General features: G+C 39.4%; 1 protein-coding gene across 1 annotated transcript; it reads right to left on the minus strand.

The window, feature by feature from the left end:
* Positions 1 to 10,889: 10,889 nt before the first annotated feature.
* Positions 10,890 to 12,921, minus strand: LOC145099837 (uncharacterized). The gene is made up of 3 exons (XM_079037340.1): positions 12,220 to 12,921; positions 11,929 to 12,132; positions 10,890 to 11,042 (listed from the first exon to the last, which is right to left on the minus strand). Exons 1-3 carry the CDS (start codon positions 12,919 to 12,921, stop codon positions 10,890 to 10,892), a joined length of 1,059 nt encoding a protein of 352 aa, XP_078893466.1.
* Positions 12,922 to 19,211: the final 6,290 nt, after the last annotated feature.

The raw sequence follows: 19,211 nt of genomic DNA on the forward strand, positions 1-19,211 counted from the left end.
CCCAAACTAACAATTACCAAAACAACATCCAATTAGCAACTGACTTCCAAACCATGATCCATAAAAAAAATTAGGGTAAAATGACCATTTTACCCTTGGTCCATCAAGACTCATAACCAAGGACTAAGCGCAAAACCAACGAGGCCCAAAACTATAAGATCCATAAAAGCCCATTAATGGCCTAATTTTCCAAATTTGGCCTAACCCCATATGAGCCTTACCCAAAAGCCCAACAATTCCTGGTCCTAAATATTTCTTCGATTGCCCAAAGGTACAGCCTATTAGGCCTACTAAAGTCCAAAACCATTGGGCCCACCAAGTCCCAATACAAAATCCTGGCCCAACTAGGCATGTTTAAAAGTCCTAAAACTCTCCAATTCCTTTGACCAAAAAGCTCAACATAGAACCGAAGCACAAACTTGAAACAAGCCCAAAGGCCCATAGAGCCAGGAATGTGGGGCATACGCTCAACCTACGTTGAGCGTACACGAGGATTCTGGATCACGACTAAAGATGAGGTACGCTAGGCGTACCTCTAGTTATGCAGGGCGTAACCACAAATTCTCCAAACTAAGATTTCGATTTAACCCATTAAGTACTTTGCATCCAAACTTCAGGAAACCTTCAAATGAAACTCTTAATGCATAAAGTCGGCACCTTTATGCATTTTCATGGCTCAAAGGGACCCAAAGACCAACTTAACCCAATAATACCCATCTTAATCCATATAGAACATGCATGGACCATATCTAACCTTAAAGATGGCAACTTTATGGACTTATAACCTCAGAAATGCTAAAGGTAGCAACTCAAAGCTCCTAGAGTGGTGTCTAACCACTAGATCTCACTTAAGAGGTCAAAATGGGACCAAAAACCATATAATCATAGATCTCAAATTCTAATGATCAAGTTAACATATTTTTACCTTCAATGAGCTGAAAATGTAGCATGGAGTTCAGATCCACTAGCCTTTCCTTGAACCACCACCTTGCACCAAGCCACTACTTCTTGAAATACACTAAAATCCACCAAAAATGAACATACAAGCCACACAACCCTCTTGGATGAAGCTATGACTCGAGATTTAGGGTTTAAGACACTGGAGGATGAGAGACAGGCGTACACCCTGAATTTAAGGTGCTTAAATAGTGAGCCAACCTAAAAAATTAGGGTTTTGAAACTCAGCATACTATGTTAGGCGTAGTCTTTTGTATGTTAGATGTACATCTCAATCACCCACATTTCACTTATCCAACACTATGTTGGGCAAACCCCAGCTTATGCTGGGCGTACTCACACGTATGCATCCTTGTATGCATGGGACTGTCTTGCTAATTATTTCCATTAGGGACCAAAACTGCCAATAACTTCAAAATACCATAACTCCCTCGTCGTAGGTCCGTTTCCAACGAACCTTATATCCACGAAAAGGTAGCGAGAAGCCTTATGACCCTAACAATGCACCCAAGCTTTAAACCCTCCTGAACAAAACCCAAAATCTATGAAAGATTGAGATATCAAATTACGATTATATCATTGGCTTCTGAAGATTCAATCGAATACTTGGATCACCTATACCATGACACTCACATCCGAAATGTGCCAAATACTTTCTTTCCCGAAGCCCTAAGCCCTATGACAACTAATGATTGGGCCGCAACCCTAAGAAATGGAGCAAATCCGAAACCGAGTGTTACAACTCTCCCCCACTTCAATTAGATTCTGTCCTCGAAATATCTCCTTACTAACATCCATATCAAAACAAACAATCTGAGGAACGCAACTGGAGATTTTTTGTATAAGACAACCTTCCCGAGATAACCGAAATCAAAACAAAATTCCATCCCGAAGAAAAAAACCTTAACCTCTTGCAAAACCACTTCTGCCTATCCGAAGTCTGAAATCTATAATGGTATGTCTCCCCGAAAGACTGCCCAAGCTGAAATGTTACCATGCCAGAACCTCATCGAATAACTGACCAACCATAATACTTCCAATCCTGATTATCTTGTTGCAACCTACGAAAACTAAGCCACTGACCATAACCAACTGTAGAATACTTATACTTGACAGCAGGCTCAGATAATCCTTCGAGTAGAAGATTCATCCCTGCAACGGTTAGACTCAAACGAGAGTTATGTAACAGGGTCAAATCAATTACCCTGGGCTTATTTAATCCAACTCCAAGTGACTTAGAATTTTAGACCCACAATCTACTCCACGAACATGAATCCTCAAATCACTACTTTTGCCCGAAGCATCATGCTAGCTCTTATCCACTTTCCAAATGAACCAGGACCTCCCTGGTCCCAACTTATCTGCCAAATATCTGGAATACCAGATTTCCGCCCTGTTGCTGAGCTGAACAACACCGTTATAGTAACCCCATGCGACTTCCGAAAGAAAACTTCAACAGGAAAAGCTACCCGAACCATCTCAACACTAAACCCGGTGCTAAGCCGAATGCCATAGGACCAACTGTGCTCTTGCCTCATATCTGGTCTCCCACGACCTACCAAATCCTAATTCCAAACATTATGTGGCCCTCCTGCATCCTAGCGAACTGACCGAACCTGACCTAAGTCATCCAAAGAAAATCATGAACAACCACAATTTGCTACACCCTCATCGCTGCACAGGGACCAGTGAATGCTATGGGTCACTTCGTAGTCATACATCACTTTCCACACTATCTGACCGCTAGTGAATACTATAGGCCACCCTGCAGTCACACAACATGCCTAAACTAACCGTAACCAGTGAATGTTATGGGCCACCCCACATTCTTACAACACTCCTACTAAGTGCTAACTAGTGAAAGCTACGGGCCACCCCGCAGTCTTACAACACATCCAATAACCACAATTATAGCCCAAATCCTTATCGATAATCTACCAATCCGAACACCGCCCAGATTCAAACACAATCCTAACCAAACTCCCCAACTGAACTCAAATCATGACTGGAACCCCACCTTGGGTTCCCCTCTCAAATCCTGCTAGCGAACACCAAGAAGACGCGAACCCAATATTAGGAAGTTTCCCGAACTTCCTAACTCACACAATCTTCAATTCGGACAACCTCTTGGGATGCCCTCCTCCCCGATGGGGATGCAAAATCATCCTAGTTTCCAACCTGCTTCTGATCCTAAATACATAAACAATTCTCCCCAAATTTGGTTCGACTAAGTCCTCGCAGCGTGCGAGAATTGAGGGATCCCTATCCTTCTTACCTTCAAATGACCGACCTGCTGGAAAATAGGTGCTTACCAATGCAAGGGCTCAATCACTAGCCAAACCCCAACAGACCATACAACCTCTAAAGACCAAATGAAAAACTTCTCGAATCCTAACAAAATTGATAACCCCAGATGCCTTGAAATGACACCACACTCAAATCTTGAATTTAAGATAATCGACACTCTAACCAAAACTCAGCAATAGACCACCTCCCTTAGCACTTCCAAAAGCCAATCCAAACACAAAGAACGAACTCATTGAACCCCGACGATGCTGGATAACCACCCCCTGAACCCTGACTGTAGACCTTCCATATAATGCCCCTGAATCAATCCTCGACCACAAGCCAAAATAACGCAGAACACTCCAAACCTACAAAAAGGAAAACAACCTTTCAGTCACCACTAATAATTTGCGGCATGCAAAAGGCATATGACATTACTTGAAGATATGATCCAGACATTATCAAAGAAAATATACCAGAGATACACTTATCCAAATCGATGCAAGATAACAACCACAAAATATAGATAGAACCGAAAAGAGAAAATGATACATACCCACAACATCGCCTGCTGGAATCTTGATCTCCCCGGTATGTCACTGCAAATTCTGACTCCTCTCCAATGGGGCTCTTGCCCCACTCTCTTGTCCATCGGTGATCCTCAAAGTAGCCAGAGCAGGCGAACTCACTGCTCCTCCCATCAACCTCGGACAGTCGGACTTCTTATGTCCTACCTGATCGTATTGAAAACATAGCAGGCTTGCCCCCTGAGGATAATCCCTGCTGACATGACCAACCATGCCACACTTGTAGCAGCCCAAACCCCTGGAATGACAAACTCCATCGTGCAGTTTCCCTCACATGCTGCATTAAACCTGACCCTATTGGCCTCTCAAAAGTTGATCAGAAGTCTCGGGTGTAACATCCCGAGATAAGGTCTGTATCGGTGACCTTAAATTTTATTGCAATTGTCCTTATTCGATAAAAGGTGGTAATTGAGTATGCGGGGTGTACGTATGTGTACGCCCAACATACTCATGTGCTTACTGGAACATGGAGGCCACCTAGTATGTTAGGCGTACCAGAGGGTATGTTGGGCATACTAGGCTTAGAGTGTAAACCCTAATTGTGATGTATGTCCCTATTTAAGGAAGATGATGGCCTCATGTCCAGCCATCATTTCCAGCCTCCAACTCCCCCAAACCCTAAATCCCATTTCCATAGCTTGTGTGAGAATTTGTGGCTTATTGAGGGTTCTTGTGGAATTCTTTTGTGAAGAAGGAGCCTTGAAGGAAGAAGAGTTGGTGTCCAGTTTTTTTTTTTTTTTTTTTTTTTTTTTTTTTTTTTTTGTGGTTGGTGCATCATCCAGAGGTATCAAGCTCAAAACTTTCTCATTGTTTTGATTAGTCCATGTTTTGGTCCTTTTTTAGGGTTTTAAGTCCCAAGCTTGAAGCTTTATGAGTTTGATTAACTCCAGAGCATAATACCCGTCCTTTTAGGTGTTTCTAGTTGTTTGGACTCATAAAAATGAGATCTTGGTCGTCAAGATCTCTCAATGCATGAGATATGAGAACCTTTGTGAGTAAAGGATTTTTAGACTTGTCCAGCCATGCTAAGGCTTAAAGTCACCAACTTTGTGAAGTAATAGAGTCTAGTTGGCCCAGATCTAAGATTGTAGCAATAGTCTTAACAGATTAAGACCAGGAGTGTGAGAAAAATGAGTCTGGGACGTACGCAGAGTGTACCCCAGTTACGTGCAATGTAGCGCTGTGTCCACCCCGATGCATGCATGATCAGTTGTACGCCCAATGTTAGGCGTGTCAGACCCAACAAATAATAGGGGTACTATTAGAATGTTGTTCTATCAGGATCGATTGATTCTAAGCATGCAAACAAATAAATACGTAAAAGTGAACATGAATATGGCTTGAATACATTGAATGATTAATGCTTCAACACCTCAGAAGAGCTCGATTAAGAACTTCAACTGTAGAGGTGTTTAGGGTTACAAAACACAAGCATAATTAATAATACGTCTATTAATATGCATACATGCATATATATATATATATATATATATATATATATATATATATATATATATATATAGTCTAACCCTACAAGATAATCACGGAAGGGCAGGCCCAATCCGGATATAATACAAAAAGCCCAAGACGCAACACAATAAGCCCTAACAATCTCCCCCTTTGCGTCTTTGGGACCGAAACTTCAGCTCTGTTTAACAACCGAAGACTTCTTCACCGTCTTGAATATCCTAGGGATGATAGCCAAAAGATGGTACCGAAAGGTAATGTACCAACGAAGCATATCAGTGAAATTTTTCTTGTCAGCATCCGAGTTTTGCTTGCACCGATGTATCAAGTTGATAATGTGCTTCAAGCAGTAAGTAGAAAATAGATGTTTATCTACCAGAGCAAACAAAAACTTGTGAGCGTCAACTTTCGTAAACATCACAATCAAATGAGTTGAATCAATTTGTGCTATCTTCATCTTGTTCACATCTCCTGGCTTTTGAGTAGGCTTGACCGTCGGCATTTTGTTTATTACTCTCGCTATCTCCTAATCCATCGTTGCAACTTCATGTATATAGGAGGCCAACATTCTTTTTAAATGTTCTAGAATTGGCTCATAATCCTTTGAGTTCGTTTTATTGAGCAGAATGTTGTATAGAAATATCCAATCATGAGGATTGAGATTGGGAAGATCTGCTAAAGATATCATCAAAACAGAGTTTGCAGACCCTCGTGTAATCTTGAAATGCACATTCACAAATTTGTCAGCGGGAGTCGGCTTTAATACCTTGATAGTTGTAACTTTCTGCGCAATCCATGTCAGGAATTGAGGTTGGCCATACTTTAAGTAAAAGTCAATGAGCTCTCGGTCATCCTTTGGACTTAGAAAAGGAACCTCAACAGTTGAGTCAAAACAGTGAAATTTAAATGCCTTCCTTGTAATCGGCATATCAAATTGTGAGTCCTTGGAGTTGTCGCAATCAAAAGAAGCAATCGGTTCTAACCAATAGATACTCGGTGATTCAATTGCTTGACTGATCAACACATCTCGAGTCCATTCAGGAAATAGAGCCTTCTTACACTGCAAGATATCTTCTTTTTCTTTGTTGCGTTTCTCTGTTTCCTCGGCCTCCTTTGTGATTTTTAGATTGTCATCCAACTCTTTATCCCTCTTCTTTCGTTTAAGGGCATCAGAAATAGTTTCATCTGCATCACTATCATTGTCATTAACAATCTTTTTCAGCCTGTTGGACCAGAACCTGAAGCTAAATTATCCTTTAGTTCTTTTGTTACAAGTATTGTCTGAGATCCCTCTCCCCCTTGTTTTGGAGTAATGAAAGGCTCTGAAACACATTTTATTTCATGAAGTATGGCAAGAGTGGGAAGCAGTTTGCTAGTTAGATGATTGCGGATGGTGAGAGTGAGAATCGGATCATGAGCACCAATGAGATTGGTCAACATGTCCTTAACATCGTTTGCACAACTGCGAAAGACAACTCTCTTGGTGTTTAACAGAGAAATTTCCTTCTCTACTTGAGCAAGTTGGACTTGTTGAACTACAATTGTAGAGGCTTGTCGAGCTATCTCTTCTTTCAAAGCACTCTCTTTGGCAATGTCGGCATGTAGTGAGTCCAGTTTAGAAGATACTGAACTGATCAGAGTAGTGTTGTCAGCTTGGATAGAGGACCGAACATCATCAAACTTTTGTTGTTCTTTCTACAGAGATTGTGAGAAAGATTCAACTGATTCATGAATTTTGGCAGCATTCGTATCTGCACGCCCTTTTAAAGAATCTAAAAATATCTGCGTGGTACGAATAACTTCAGTAACATCAGCAGATGCTTTCTTGCAGACATAAGTTGATTCCTTGATGGCAGCAGTTGAATTATCCATTGCCTGTGTATATTGCTCGATAGCAGTCTCTAGAAAAGCTTTGAGAACAACCCCTCCATAAGCTTTAGTATCTGCAAGCAACTAATCCAACTTTTCATGAATGCTCTGTAAATGTTGTTGGTTGACAGGAGCATCAGTATCTTCATCAGATTGGAGCCAATAGGGACTAAAGTATGTGGAGTCATACTCATCATTGTCTCCACCTAGAGTATTACTGGACTATGTGGAGTGGATTGGAGAGAGAGTTTTAGAGATGACAGGGGGTTCGATTCCAGTAAGTGTCCCCGTATCAAATACGTTGACCCTTGCTATTTGTTCAAGAAGTGTAGTGGTCGTGACTGGGGTAATGATTGGAGTTTAGAAGGGTGTTATGGGAATGGAAACAGAAGAAACTGGTGGTGGTGGTAAAGAGGTTTCTGTTGTGGAAGTGGGAACAACCGAAACTGGGACTTTCGGTGTCGGTGTGGGAGGTGTCTGATTTGGTGATGTAGGTGGGGTTGGAATTTTATCTTCTGCGATTGGAGTAGGAGATCGGGGTGGAGTATTACCTCTTGGAGATTCTTTAAGAGATTCTTCTTCTTCATCATCGTCATTATCAGAGTGTGGAGGAGTTGGACTCTTGGATTTTCGTGCCATTCGTTTAATCTTCTTCAGCTTAGAAGAACTCCCTTTCTCCGAATTTCGCTTGTTGGTTTTGGAAGGCTTAGAAGTTTCTTGCTCGATTGTCTCCTTCTTTACAGTTACCAATTTTCCTCGGTTACTTGGCTTGTCAAGGGCATCCAAAGCAGCCTGTTGTTCCGAAGTTAGAACTCTCGGTTGCTTTGGAGGAAGTTTCGTATACTCAACCATGACGTTACTCTCGGCTGTGACATTCCTGTATGTGGTCTCCGGAATGGAACCATAGTGATGAAACTTTGTGGAATCCGAGATGATGATCTTCTTCATGTGAAAAGATGCAATGGACGCGATGAGAACATCCTGCATCACCGGAATTTCCAGAGTATCGATGGCCCTTTGAGTAATGATAGTCCAAAACCTTCCACATGAAATTTCGGAGTGACGAGTGGAAGTATTCAGGCTCTACACAACCTGAGACCATATGATAGACCCATAGTCCAGGTTTAGACCATTATACAGACCATAGAGAATGGTCAGGAAAACTTTGCTAGTGCCATCTGATCCAGCACTTCGTTCCGCCAAGCCTTTGATCAGAAGAGTGAGAAGACCATTCCACTGAGATGGCAGACATGACTTCTTGACTTTGGCAATGGTTGTTAGTACATCGGTATAGCCCATTTCATACAACACTGAGAAGAGTTGTGTTGTGATGATAAAGTTAGGGGAAGTCACCAAAGAATCCATGGGAAGATTAAGTAAGGAACAAAACCTCACCTTGGAAATAGAGGCCTTCTTGGAGTGGATTTGAAAATATATGCATTCCTTGTTCTTGTTATATGATGCAGAAGAATAAACTTGAGACAATAAAGACATCAGAACGGCCTCGAATTTGGTTAGGGCAAGAACCAACATAGAATACTTCAAACATTCCACAACGTGTAACATATAGGAATCATACAAGAAGGGAGTGAGTTCAATGATCATGTTTTGATTTGGCTTGATGGAGAGAAGAGCCGAAGAAGCAGTCTGATCTTGAACTGAAGAAGAAGTCGCCATTGTTGATCAAAGAAGAAAGATGCACATTTCAAATCACCGCTATAGTAGAGAAACTTTGTGACTGGTAAAAGACAAAGAATCGTCAAAACCCTTTATATACCGTTGCTAGGAGAGAGAAAAATCATGAGGATAATGACGTGATCACTAAAACGTCTCCTAAAAAAGTGCTATGTGACAGGTTGGGTGCTCCAAGAAATACGTTAACACACATGCGGATAGGGACCTTTCAAATTGACGCGCCAAGTACTTATCCTTAATCGTCGTTTGAACTTCAATATGACTTTAAGAGACATGAATTCCCCTGTGTAAAAAAAACTTGAACTAACAGCAACTAGAGTTTTGGAAAATAAAATTTTCGTGCAATAGAGTGACAATCGATAAAGAAATACAACAATTTTGTATGGAATGTGCGTGATATGTTAAGAAAAGACAGAAAGCATGTGATTCCGGGGAAGAATCGCTTCCTTCAAGGTTAAAATAGACTTGAAGTGCTTGTGTGGAATCCCAAGAATACGATCAATTGCTTGTAAATAAACATTGAAAGACTTCTTTTCGTGACAAAGGCTCAGGGTGGTTTATCTTCAACCGAACATCGATTCTCAAAATGAGACCGAGTGTTGGAAGAAGTACTTGTGAGAGCGATGTGGTCTATTGAACAAGTAGGCAGGTTATATTTTTTGATGAGAAGAGAGTGTATAGAAATCTCAAAAAAATAAATAAATTGGAACTTTATGGGAAGAATAGTCTGGGTTTTAGACAGATTCATAAAAGACCTAGCAAAGAAAAGAGATTTCATGAGGTAACAAGTAAGAGCTTGAATATAGAAATTCACCGTTAATTCATTATGGGTGTTGAATTTTGGGTTTCACTCAGCATGTGGTATATGTATCTAAGATCATAAACACAGATGTTGTGCAACCATAAACCTCAGTGGTAAGAACCGAGAGTCTCAAGGGTTACTATTGTGAACCGAGAGTAGATGGAGAATGGTTTAAGAATGGTGAAAGAAACAGAAATTACCTTCTGCTATATAATAGGACAAAGCAGAGAAACTCTTAACTCATGTGAGAAGAGTAAGCTAGCTGTAGACCGAGTAAATAAGAATAGCCTGATTGGGAAGAAACGACAGGTTTTAATCGAATCATTAAGGCCTTGCTCTAGGTCATATAGGCTTGGGTCAACATGCAGCAGCATGCTTCTAGCCCCCCTTAACTAGTTCATATAATACTCATCATACCTGTCCCAGCTCCAACTTCTGTTATACTTGTATCCTTGTGACTGAATATAGACAAGATCAAACAAATATACGACACACACTAAACGAAGCATATTTTCGAGAGATTGACCATTCTGAAAAATAATAAAAACAGAAAGAGAAAATATTTTTGGATTTTTTGTTAAAGTTTTCTGAAAAAAATGGTTAAAAACAGAGAAAGATTTTTTTTTTTTTTTTTTTTTTTTTTTGGTTTTGATGTTTTCTGAATAAAAGCAGAAAAAGAAAAATATGTAAATAATCATTAAACAATTTAAAGACAAGAAAAGAAACATAAACAATATACAACCGAAACCTTATCTCAGTTGAATGAAGCGAAATAGACTGAGCGGTCAGTGCATTTCGGTTCCCACATATTTAAGGAGCCGAAATAGACCGAGAGGTCGGTGCATTTCGGTTCCCAAAAATTTAAGGAGCCGAAATAGACCGAGCGATCGCTCCATTTAGCTTGTCTAATTTTTAGTGAGAGGATAAAGCATTCGGTACCGACTCTGCTTCCATCATACACAGGCCTTGTAAGATTCTGTTGAAGAGCACTTTAGGTAATGCCTTAGTGAATATGTCCGCTAGTTGATCACTAGATCGAACAAAATGTACTTCTACGTTCCCATCTTCGACATGATCTTTAATGAAGTGGTACCTAAGTGCAATATGCTTAGTCTTTGAGTGTTGAACCGGATTGTGACAAATCCTGATTGCACTTTCTGAGTCACAATAAAGAGGTATCTTCTTCATGCTTAGCCCGTAATCTCTCAGTTGACTTTGAATCCAGATTACTTGAGAAGTGCAAGAGGCTGCAACAATATACTCAGCTTTGGCTGTAGACAATGACACGCAAGTTTGCTTCTTGGACTGTCAGCTAACAAGTTTTCCATCAAGAAATTGGCATCCACCTGTAGTGCTCTTTCTATCCAGTCCATATCCTCCTAGATCAGCATCAAAATAATATTGAATGAAGAATCCAATTCTTGCAGGATACCAGAGACCGAGAGATGAGGTTCGCTTTAGGTAACATAATATGTTCTTCATAGCAACCATGTGAGGTTCTCTTGGATTAGCTTGAAACCTAGCACAATAACACACAGAAAACATAATGTCCAGTGTACTGGCCGTTAAATACATAAGTGACCCAATCATTTGACGATATTGTGTTATGTCAACAGCAGGTTTTTCCAGTGATGGTGTTAATTTAGTGCCAAAATCCATTGGAACTTTCACTTTTGAGTCGCTTGTCATACCGAATTTCATTAGTAAGGTCTTTGTATAAGCCTCCTGATTGATGAATATACCTTCGGTTCCCTGTCTAATGTTTAAACCAAGAAAAAAGTTAATTGGACCCATTGCTCTCATTTCAAATTTAGTCTCCATCAACTTTCTGAATTTAGCTGTTAAGCTAGGATTCGTAGAGCCGAAGATGATATCATCAACATAAATTTGAACGATCATTAGATTTTCGCCATCTTTCTTTCGGAAGAAGGTAGGGTCAACCGAACCTTGCTTAAATTTTGACATTTTTAGAAAACGAGTTAGGGTTTCATACCAGGCTCTCGGTGCTTGCTTTAATCCATAGACTGCTTTATCTAGCACATAGCAATGATCAGGGAATTTTTCGTTTATAAATCCAGGCGGTTGCTCAACGTAAACTTTTTCTTCTAATTCTCCATTCAAGAAGGCACATTTGACATCCATTTGGAAGACTTCGAAGTTTTTATGAGCATCATATGCCAAGAAGATCCTTACTGATTCTAACCTAGCTACTAGAGCAAAGGTTTCCTCATAATCTATCCCCTCTTCTTGACAGTATCCTTTCACCACCAATCGAGCCTTGTTGCGAATGACATTCTCTTCTTTATCCAACTTATTTCTGAAAACCCACTTCAAGTCAACTACAGATGCATCCTTTGGTGTAGGTATCAACCTCCAAACCCGGTTTCGTTCAAACTCATGAAGCTCATCTTGCATTGACTGGACCCAATCTGAATGATCAAGTGCAGCATTTACAGTTTTCGGTTCAATCTTTGAAAGAAACGAATTAAACATACAAAATTCAACTTTAGAGAATAATGCAGTTTGTTTCGCCTTTAATTGAGACCGAGTGAGAACATTTTCAGAAGATTCACCAATTATTTTTTCTTTGGGATGGTCTCTGCTCCATTTCAATAATGGAGGATAATTTGGATCATATGCTGGATCCAATTCAGCATTTACTTCGACTTCAGCTTCAAATAGAACACCTTCTCCTTCGTCAGTTGTACTTTCGGTCTCTTTCTCCCCCTCGACTAGTGAAGTATAATCTGTGTATTCACTCAAGGTTGCATTCTCTGTGTGAGTAGAATTCTCCCGCTCGGTTGTACTACCGATAGGTAGATTTTGAGCTGAACTATCCTCTTTTTCTGAGCCTTTATGAGATGGAGACGAAACTGAATCCTCCCCCTCGAAAGAAGCTTTGTTTGTTTCTGATGCTTTTGAACTTTCCCCTTGTAATGGTGGATTGCTCTTAGCAGTTGGAGGTTCATTTTCCATCTCTTTAGCAGATTCATCGATGTTTTTCTGAAGATTTTCAACTTTTTTATTTGTGGCTTTAGCTTTTGTGGTTGCTGCCTTCTCTGGTTCATCAAACAGGCGCATGTATTCTTCAAACAAGTTGGCTATAGGAACCGAGACTTGTCCTGATTTTGGAAAAATGTCTCCCAGTTCACTTTCACTTCTTTGAACTTTATTCATATAACTATCGTCGAAGGTGACGTAGTAAGTTTCTTCAATTCGTTTTGAGCGTTTATTCAACACTCTGTATGCTTTCGACATTAGTGAGTAACCCAGAAAAATTCCTTCATCGGCTTTGACATCAAACTTATTTCGGTTCTCTTTCGAGTTGAAAATGAAACACCTTGAACCGAATATGTGGAAAAACTTGACATTCGGCTTTCGGTTTTTCAGTATCTCATATGGAGTAATTGAGAATCTCTTATTCAATAAGGACCAATTTTGAGTATAGCACGCAGTTGCAACAGCATCAGCCCAGAAGTATAATGGAAGTGAAGCGAAACTGAGCATCGTTCTGGCTGCTTCACACAAAGAACGGTTTCGTCTTTCAACAACCCCATTCTGTTGTGGTGTATAAGGGGCCGAAAAATTATGAGTTATTCCCTTTTCAGCCAGAAAGCTATCAAAATCATTATTCTTGAATTCCAGACCGTTGTCGCTTTTGATATTCCTTACTGTTTTCCTCAGCTGTACTTCCACTTGTTTAATGAATGTTTTAGCTTGGGAGTTGCATCTGATTTCTGTTTAAGAAAGAAAACCCAGGTGAAGCGTGAAAAGTCATCTACAATCACAAGAATATACTTACTTCCACCAAAGCTTTCAATAGCCGAAGGTCCACATAAGTCGATGTGCAAGAGTTCAAGAGCTTCAATTATCTTCGTGTTGATTCGTGTAGGGTGACTCTTTCTACTTTGTTTTCCCATTTCACATGCTGCACATAGATGGTCCTTGTCGAGCTTGAGAAGAGGAAGTCCACGAACATGATCACCAAGCACCAACTTATTAATGTCTTTAAAGTTCAGGTGCGATAGTCGCTATGCCACAACCAGCTATCATCAGTATTTGCCTTTGTCAGCAAACATATTGCTGGTTTTCCTCGTATGGGATTGAGATTTAAAGGGTACATTTCTCCCTTACGTTCAGATTTCAACAGAACCTTCTTGGATTTTTTCTCAATTATCTCAGAACCCTCATCATCAAATGATACTTTTTGACCTGTTCCTACAACTAATTGTGACACACTAATGAGGTTGTGCTGCAAACCTTCTACATAAGCCACTTTCCGAATCGTGAAGTCTCTATTTGTTATCATGCCATATCCATTGATTGTACCATATGAGTTATTTCCATATTTCACACAACCACCATCTTTCAGTGATCGAAATTCCCTTAGCTCTTCCCTCCTTCCTGTCATGTGACGTGAGCAGCCACTGTCTATATACCATTCTTCGTCGAACTGCTCGTCACTTATTACTTGCAAATTCAAGCAGATTTAGGAACCCAAAGTTGCTTGGGTCCTTGTGAGTTTTTCACAAAAAAAGGAATTGCAGTGGAGATAACTATGTATGTTCTTTTTACGAAAGTGGTTTGATCTTTTCTTTTAATTGTATATACCTTAATTTTGGTTTTATCTTGTTTAAATTTGAATTCGTTGGTTAGTTTGTTTGATGGCATGTGACACCTAGGATTAGCTGATGATTGCTTATTAAGGGTCCTAGTATTAGAAGTTAGCTTTCCTTTTCCCTTAATATTTTCCTTGAAATTTGCTTTGCTTTGAGGTTTGTTGTAACCAAAACTTGACTGAGGACCGAAACCAGTTTGCGGACCGAAAGTGGACTTTCGGTTTTGAGTGACATTCGGAACGAAACATGACATTCGGTTCTTAGACATGGAATAATAAGAACTGGGGCTGAAACTTTCTTTTACTTTTTCCTTTTCCTTGTCCTTTGAGATCTTATTGGGAGGAACATAGTTGGAATTTTGTGAATTCCAGTAACTCTTTCTCTCATTTAGATTCTTTGCATATCTTTGATTTCTTAATCGTTTTTGCTCAGCCAGTTCTTGTGATTTGTGCATATTGAAGCTTGCCTTTTGCTTCTTTCTTTGAGTTTCGGTTGTTTTGACTCGAGCTTTCGGTTCTTCTTTCGGTTCTGCAGGACTTTGGTTCCACTCGTGCTTGGTTTGTCAGAACTTGAGGGTTTATTTAAGGGTTCAGCTATGTATCTTCCTTTAACTCTCCAAGATGTCTACTCAGATAAGCCTACTGTTTCGTCTACATTATCTATGGTGGCAGACCAGAAGAAATCTTCGCACCCTTCTGCATTGTCATTTTCTGCCAAGACTCTTAGTTCTGTTGTTTGTCTAGGAGTAACTCCTTTAGCTGCATATACTTGATTCGACACCGTTTGAACCTTTTGGTAAACCATAGCCTTTTCCTTGAGCCTCTTTTCCTTATTCTTTGCTAGACGAGAAAATTCCACCGAATCTTCTGAGATTAGTGGTTTCTCATTCTCAGTTTCGCTCTTCATAAACTCAGAGCAATCAACTACATCTTCGACAGATATCTCACTCATATCACTTTCTTCATCAAATTCAGACGTATTTTCTAAGTCTATTTTATTTTCAGAAGCTAGTTTGGCATTAGATTGGTCAAATGAGTGAATTGTGTCCGACTTAATTTTCAACTTATCATTTTCTTCTAAAATGTCTTTTAACATACATTTGTGTTCCTTTGAATCAATGAAGGTTTCTATTTTGTCCAGACCAATTTTGTATGACATGGACATCTCTTCGGATGATACTTCTGATTCACATTCTGCTATTACCTCGTCTTCCTTAAATTCAAGAAATGGAAAAATCATCTTATGAATTTACCTTCCTATCTCACAACTTAAATGCAATTGAGCTATATTTGTGTATAAATGCTTAGCAATTAAACAAAAAACATTTCTTTGTTTCAAAAATTTCAAATTGTCTTTTTGCAAATAAAAACTTTCATCTCTAGCTTTAACTAATTCCGCCTCCTTCAACTCGACCCACATCCCTCTCTCCTCACTCTTTGAAGACACCCTGCTGATTTGGTCAGTTAGGTTAGAATTTGCTAAGCGAGTTTGCATGAGACTACCACTTAATTTAGAGAATTTAAATTTTAATTCATTTAATTCTTCTTCATAATTTGTTAAAGGTACTTTAAGTGACTCAAGGATGGTTTGTACCTTTTTGATCAAACGATCGCAGTCGTTGATCTGCTCACTGACTGGCTTTGTTGTGAAGCATTTGTTTTTAGTCAGGTTTTGTTTTTCATCTGCACTTTCGGTTGATGATCCAGCAGAGACCATCAAGCACTTCCCAACTGTACCTACTTCCTTTGCTACATAAGCCCTTCCATGAGTGGGCTTTCTTACCTCTTCATCCTCAGAGTCGGTTGACCAGACTTCCACGCCACCAAACTCATCTTCATCAACATTTTTCTACACAATCAAATCATTCATTGTACCTTTTGCACTGTTAGATGTCTTCTTGTTCTTGATCTCTTCCAGCTTGCGCATGTAATAAGCCTCATCATCTTCCCTGTCTCTTTTCTCAGCCAATTTCCTTAGCATACAATCCTTGGCAAAGTGGTTCTTGCCGTGGCAGTAATTGCAGTTGTATCCAGAGTCTCCTGCAAGTTTGCTCTCCTTCTTGTCTTCATTCTGTTGAGAGGTGATCTTCGCTCCATCCTTCGCCTTCTCAGAGCTATAACTTCCCTTCCAGTTTCGGTTCTTGTTGATAGGAAATTTTCTTCTTTCAAACTTCTTTGGATTAGTGACCATCATAGCATACTCTTTGCTTGTAAGGTCATACTCAGACACATCTGACTCTTCTTCTTCTTCTTCTGCAACACTTTTTCCTTTTGAGATAAGGGCCAGTGATCCCATACCAGAAACCACTTTCGCTTCTTTGGTTACTTCACTTTCATGGGACTTAAGGATTCCTACAAGTTTTGCAAGTGAGTAATACTTCAACTGCTCATGCGCTTTTACAGTAGAGACCACTGCCATCCATTCAGGTCTTATTCCATTCATGAAACTCACCTTCTGCTCAATCAACTTTCTTTCTATTCCATGCTTGATCATCCTACTTAGAAGATGATTGAACCGATCGAACGTTTGTATGAGTTTCTCCTCTGGTTTCTGTATGAAAGCCCCAAATTCTGATAGCAACAAGGTCCGAGTTGAGTGTTCCAGATCTTCATCGGTTGAATAGAGTTCTTTCAACCTATCCCAAATTTCTTTAGCCGTCGTGCATGAACAAACCAACCGAAAGGTGTCAGATTGCAAGGCGAATCTTATCATTCGCATGGCTTTCACGTTACACAGCAACTTGTCTTTCTCATCCTGTGGCATCTTCTGTTCATCTGCCACCAACTTATTATACTCCTGTTGAGTCTTGACTGTTGTGTTGGTTCCCAAATGAAAAAACGGTCCAAGAGTGATGGCTTCCCAGATAAGATAGCCATTATCTTTAGAACCGATCACGTAGTCTTCAAAGTGAAGCGCCCATACTTCATAGTCTTGAGTGTAGAGTATGGATATCCTGGTTGTAGATCTAATGCTGTTTAACATGTTGATGGGATTTGTTTGCGAATCGTCATGAGACATGGTGAGTTTTTAGAATCAAACCTGTAAACTTGAGATTAGGATTTTATCTAAAACAAATTTGCCTTCGAAACAAAGAAGACGACTTGTTATTTATACGATAAAAGAGGAAACCCTAAGAAATTCTGAATACAGAAGGAATGTGTATTGATCACACAGTCTCCTGCTCTGATACCAATTGTTAGAACGTTGTTCTATCAGGATCGATTGATTCTAAGTATGTAAAAGTGAACACAAATATGGCTTGAATACGTTGAATGATTAATGCTTCAACACCTCAAAAGAGCTCGATTAAGAACTTCTACTGTAGAGGTGTTTAGGGTTACAAAACACAAGCGTAATTAATAATACGTCTATTAATATGCATACGTGCATGCATATATATATATATATATATATATATATATATATATATATATATATATATAGTCTAACCCTACAAGATAATCACGGAAGGACAGGCCAAATCCGGATATAATACAAAAAGCCCATGACGCAACATAATAAGCCCTAACAGGTACGATATACTCCAAAATAATCCCACTATATTGCACTAAAAGGTAGTACAAGGCAAGTAGACTCGATCCGCAGAGACATGGGATAATTAGTCTATACCTCTTTGTGCAAGGTACTATGGTCACCAATAGTAATAAGGGGGGTTTAGAGTGCAATGACTAAACAAACAAATTTAAAACACGAGTATACAACTAAAAAAATGAATTAAGTTCAGATTTTGTAAGGACTCCAACTCCATGTATGACAATCCAACAATGTGAATCAAAGATGACAAGACATTTGTTTCATTCTATTTAAGTTGGTACTTGAAAGTGTTAACAAGCTCTAACACTTTCCATTCACCACATTAATCAATCAAAACAAGCTCTTTGATTAACCCTTAGCTTACTAACCTAATCTAAACAAGCTCTTATAAGTAGATTAAAAGATTGCATTAAGCTTATTGTGAATGTTCCCAACAACACCCAATACTCGTCACAAGCTCGGGAGCGTATGAATGTGTGAAAGATTTACACTAAATTCATTCATAAGAAATCAATTTAATGCTTGTTACTTAGTTCAATTCACAAAACAATTACGAATTTTGCAAAATGAATAACTTGAATGACCTAACCCTAATTCAAATGGCCAATAATAATCATTATTAGAATCAAATATTCGATTGAAGTAAAATCAGTTTCACTAGATAGAAATTAAACACAAACATCAGGTCATATGATTTGATTCACAACCAATAAGTCAAAACATGAAATTGGAGAAGTTAGGGTTCTAGCCACACATGGCTAGAACAAGATCACAAGTCTAAAAGATGAAATTAAGTGTAATTACAACTTAAAAAAACGAGAATTAATGTTTCCAAATGATTAACGGACAAACCCTTGCAAAAACCTTCGAATTCTCCTCTCCAATGGTGCTCTGATATGTTGTGTATGTGTAAAAATGGCCCTCAACCCGTAATATGAAAGATAGGAGAAACTACCAAAAGTTGGTTTTCGGTTCGAACACGGCCCGTGTTAAAAAAGGCTAAACTGACACGGGTCATGTTCAGCAGCCAACACGGCCCGTGTTGATTTACACTAAACTGACACGGCCCGTGTTCAGCATGGTCAACAGCTTCTTCTTGGTCAAACATGCCCCGTGCCCACTTTTTAGTGTAAATTCAACATGCCCCGTGTACCTCTCTGACTCAAATTCCAAACTTGATTTTTCCAACTTTTTCGTTCTTCGCCCGATAATCCCGAAATCTTCACCATTGCTTCTCGACACCTCCCAAAGCGCATTCCAAGCTCCGGTTTACCTGAAAAAGACATGAAAGTGTGCAAATAAGGTTGTTCTAGAGATTAACATGAATATGATGAAATGCAAGAAAAAGGAAGAACAATTATGCTAAATAGATGC

The sequence above is a fragment of the Lactuca serriola genome, chromosome 4 (assembly GCF_051521515.1).
Source record: "Lactuca serriola cultivar US96UC23 chromosome 4, Lser_US96UC23_V15, whole genome shotgun sequence".
NCBI lineage: Eukaryota > Viridiplantae > Streptophyta > Magnoliopsida > Asterales > Asteraceae > Lactuca > Lactuca serriola.

Bases quoted from the DNA above. Each gene is read 5' to 3' on its own strand.
- LOC145099837 (XM_079037340.1), bottom strand. From the start codon at position 12,921: ATGTCGAAAGCATACAGAGTGTTGAATAAACGCTCAAAACGAATTGAA. The intron at 12,133-12,219 runs GTTCTCACTCGG...TTTCTTTCAAAG, and splicing joins TTGGTGAATCTTCTGAAAAT to ATTGAACCGAAAACTGTAAA. The intron at 11,043-11,928 runs GTGAAAGGATAC...ATGCTGATCTAG, and splicing joins GCAACAAGGCTCGATTGGTG to GAGGATATGGACTGGATAGA.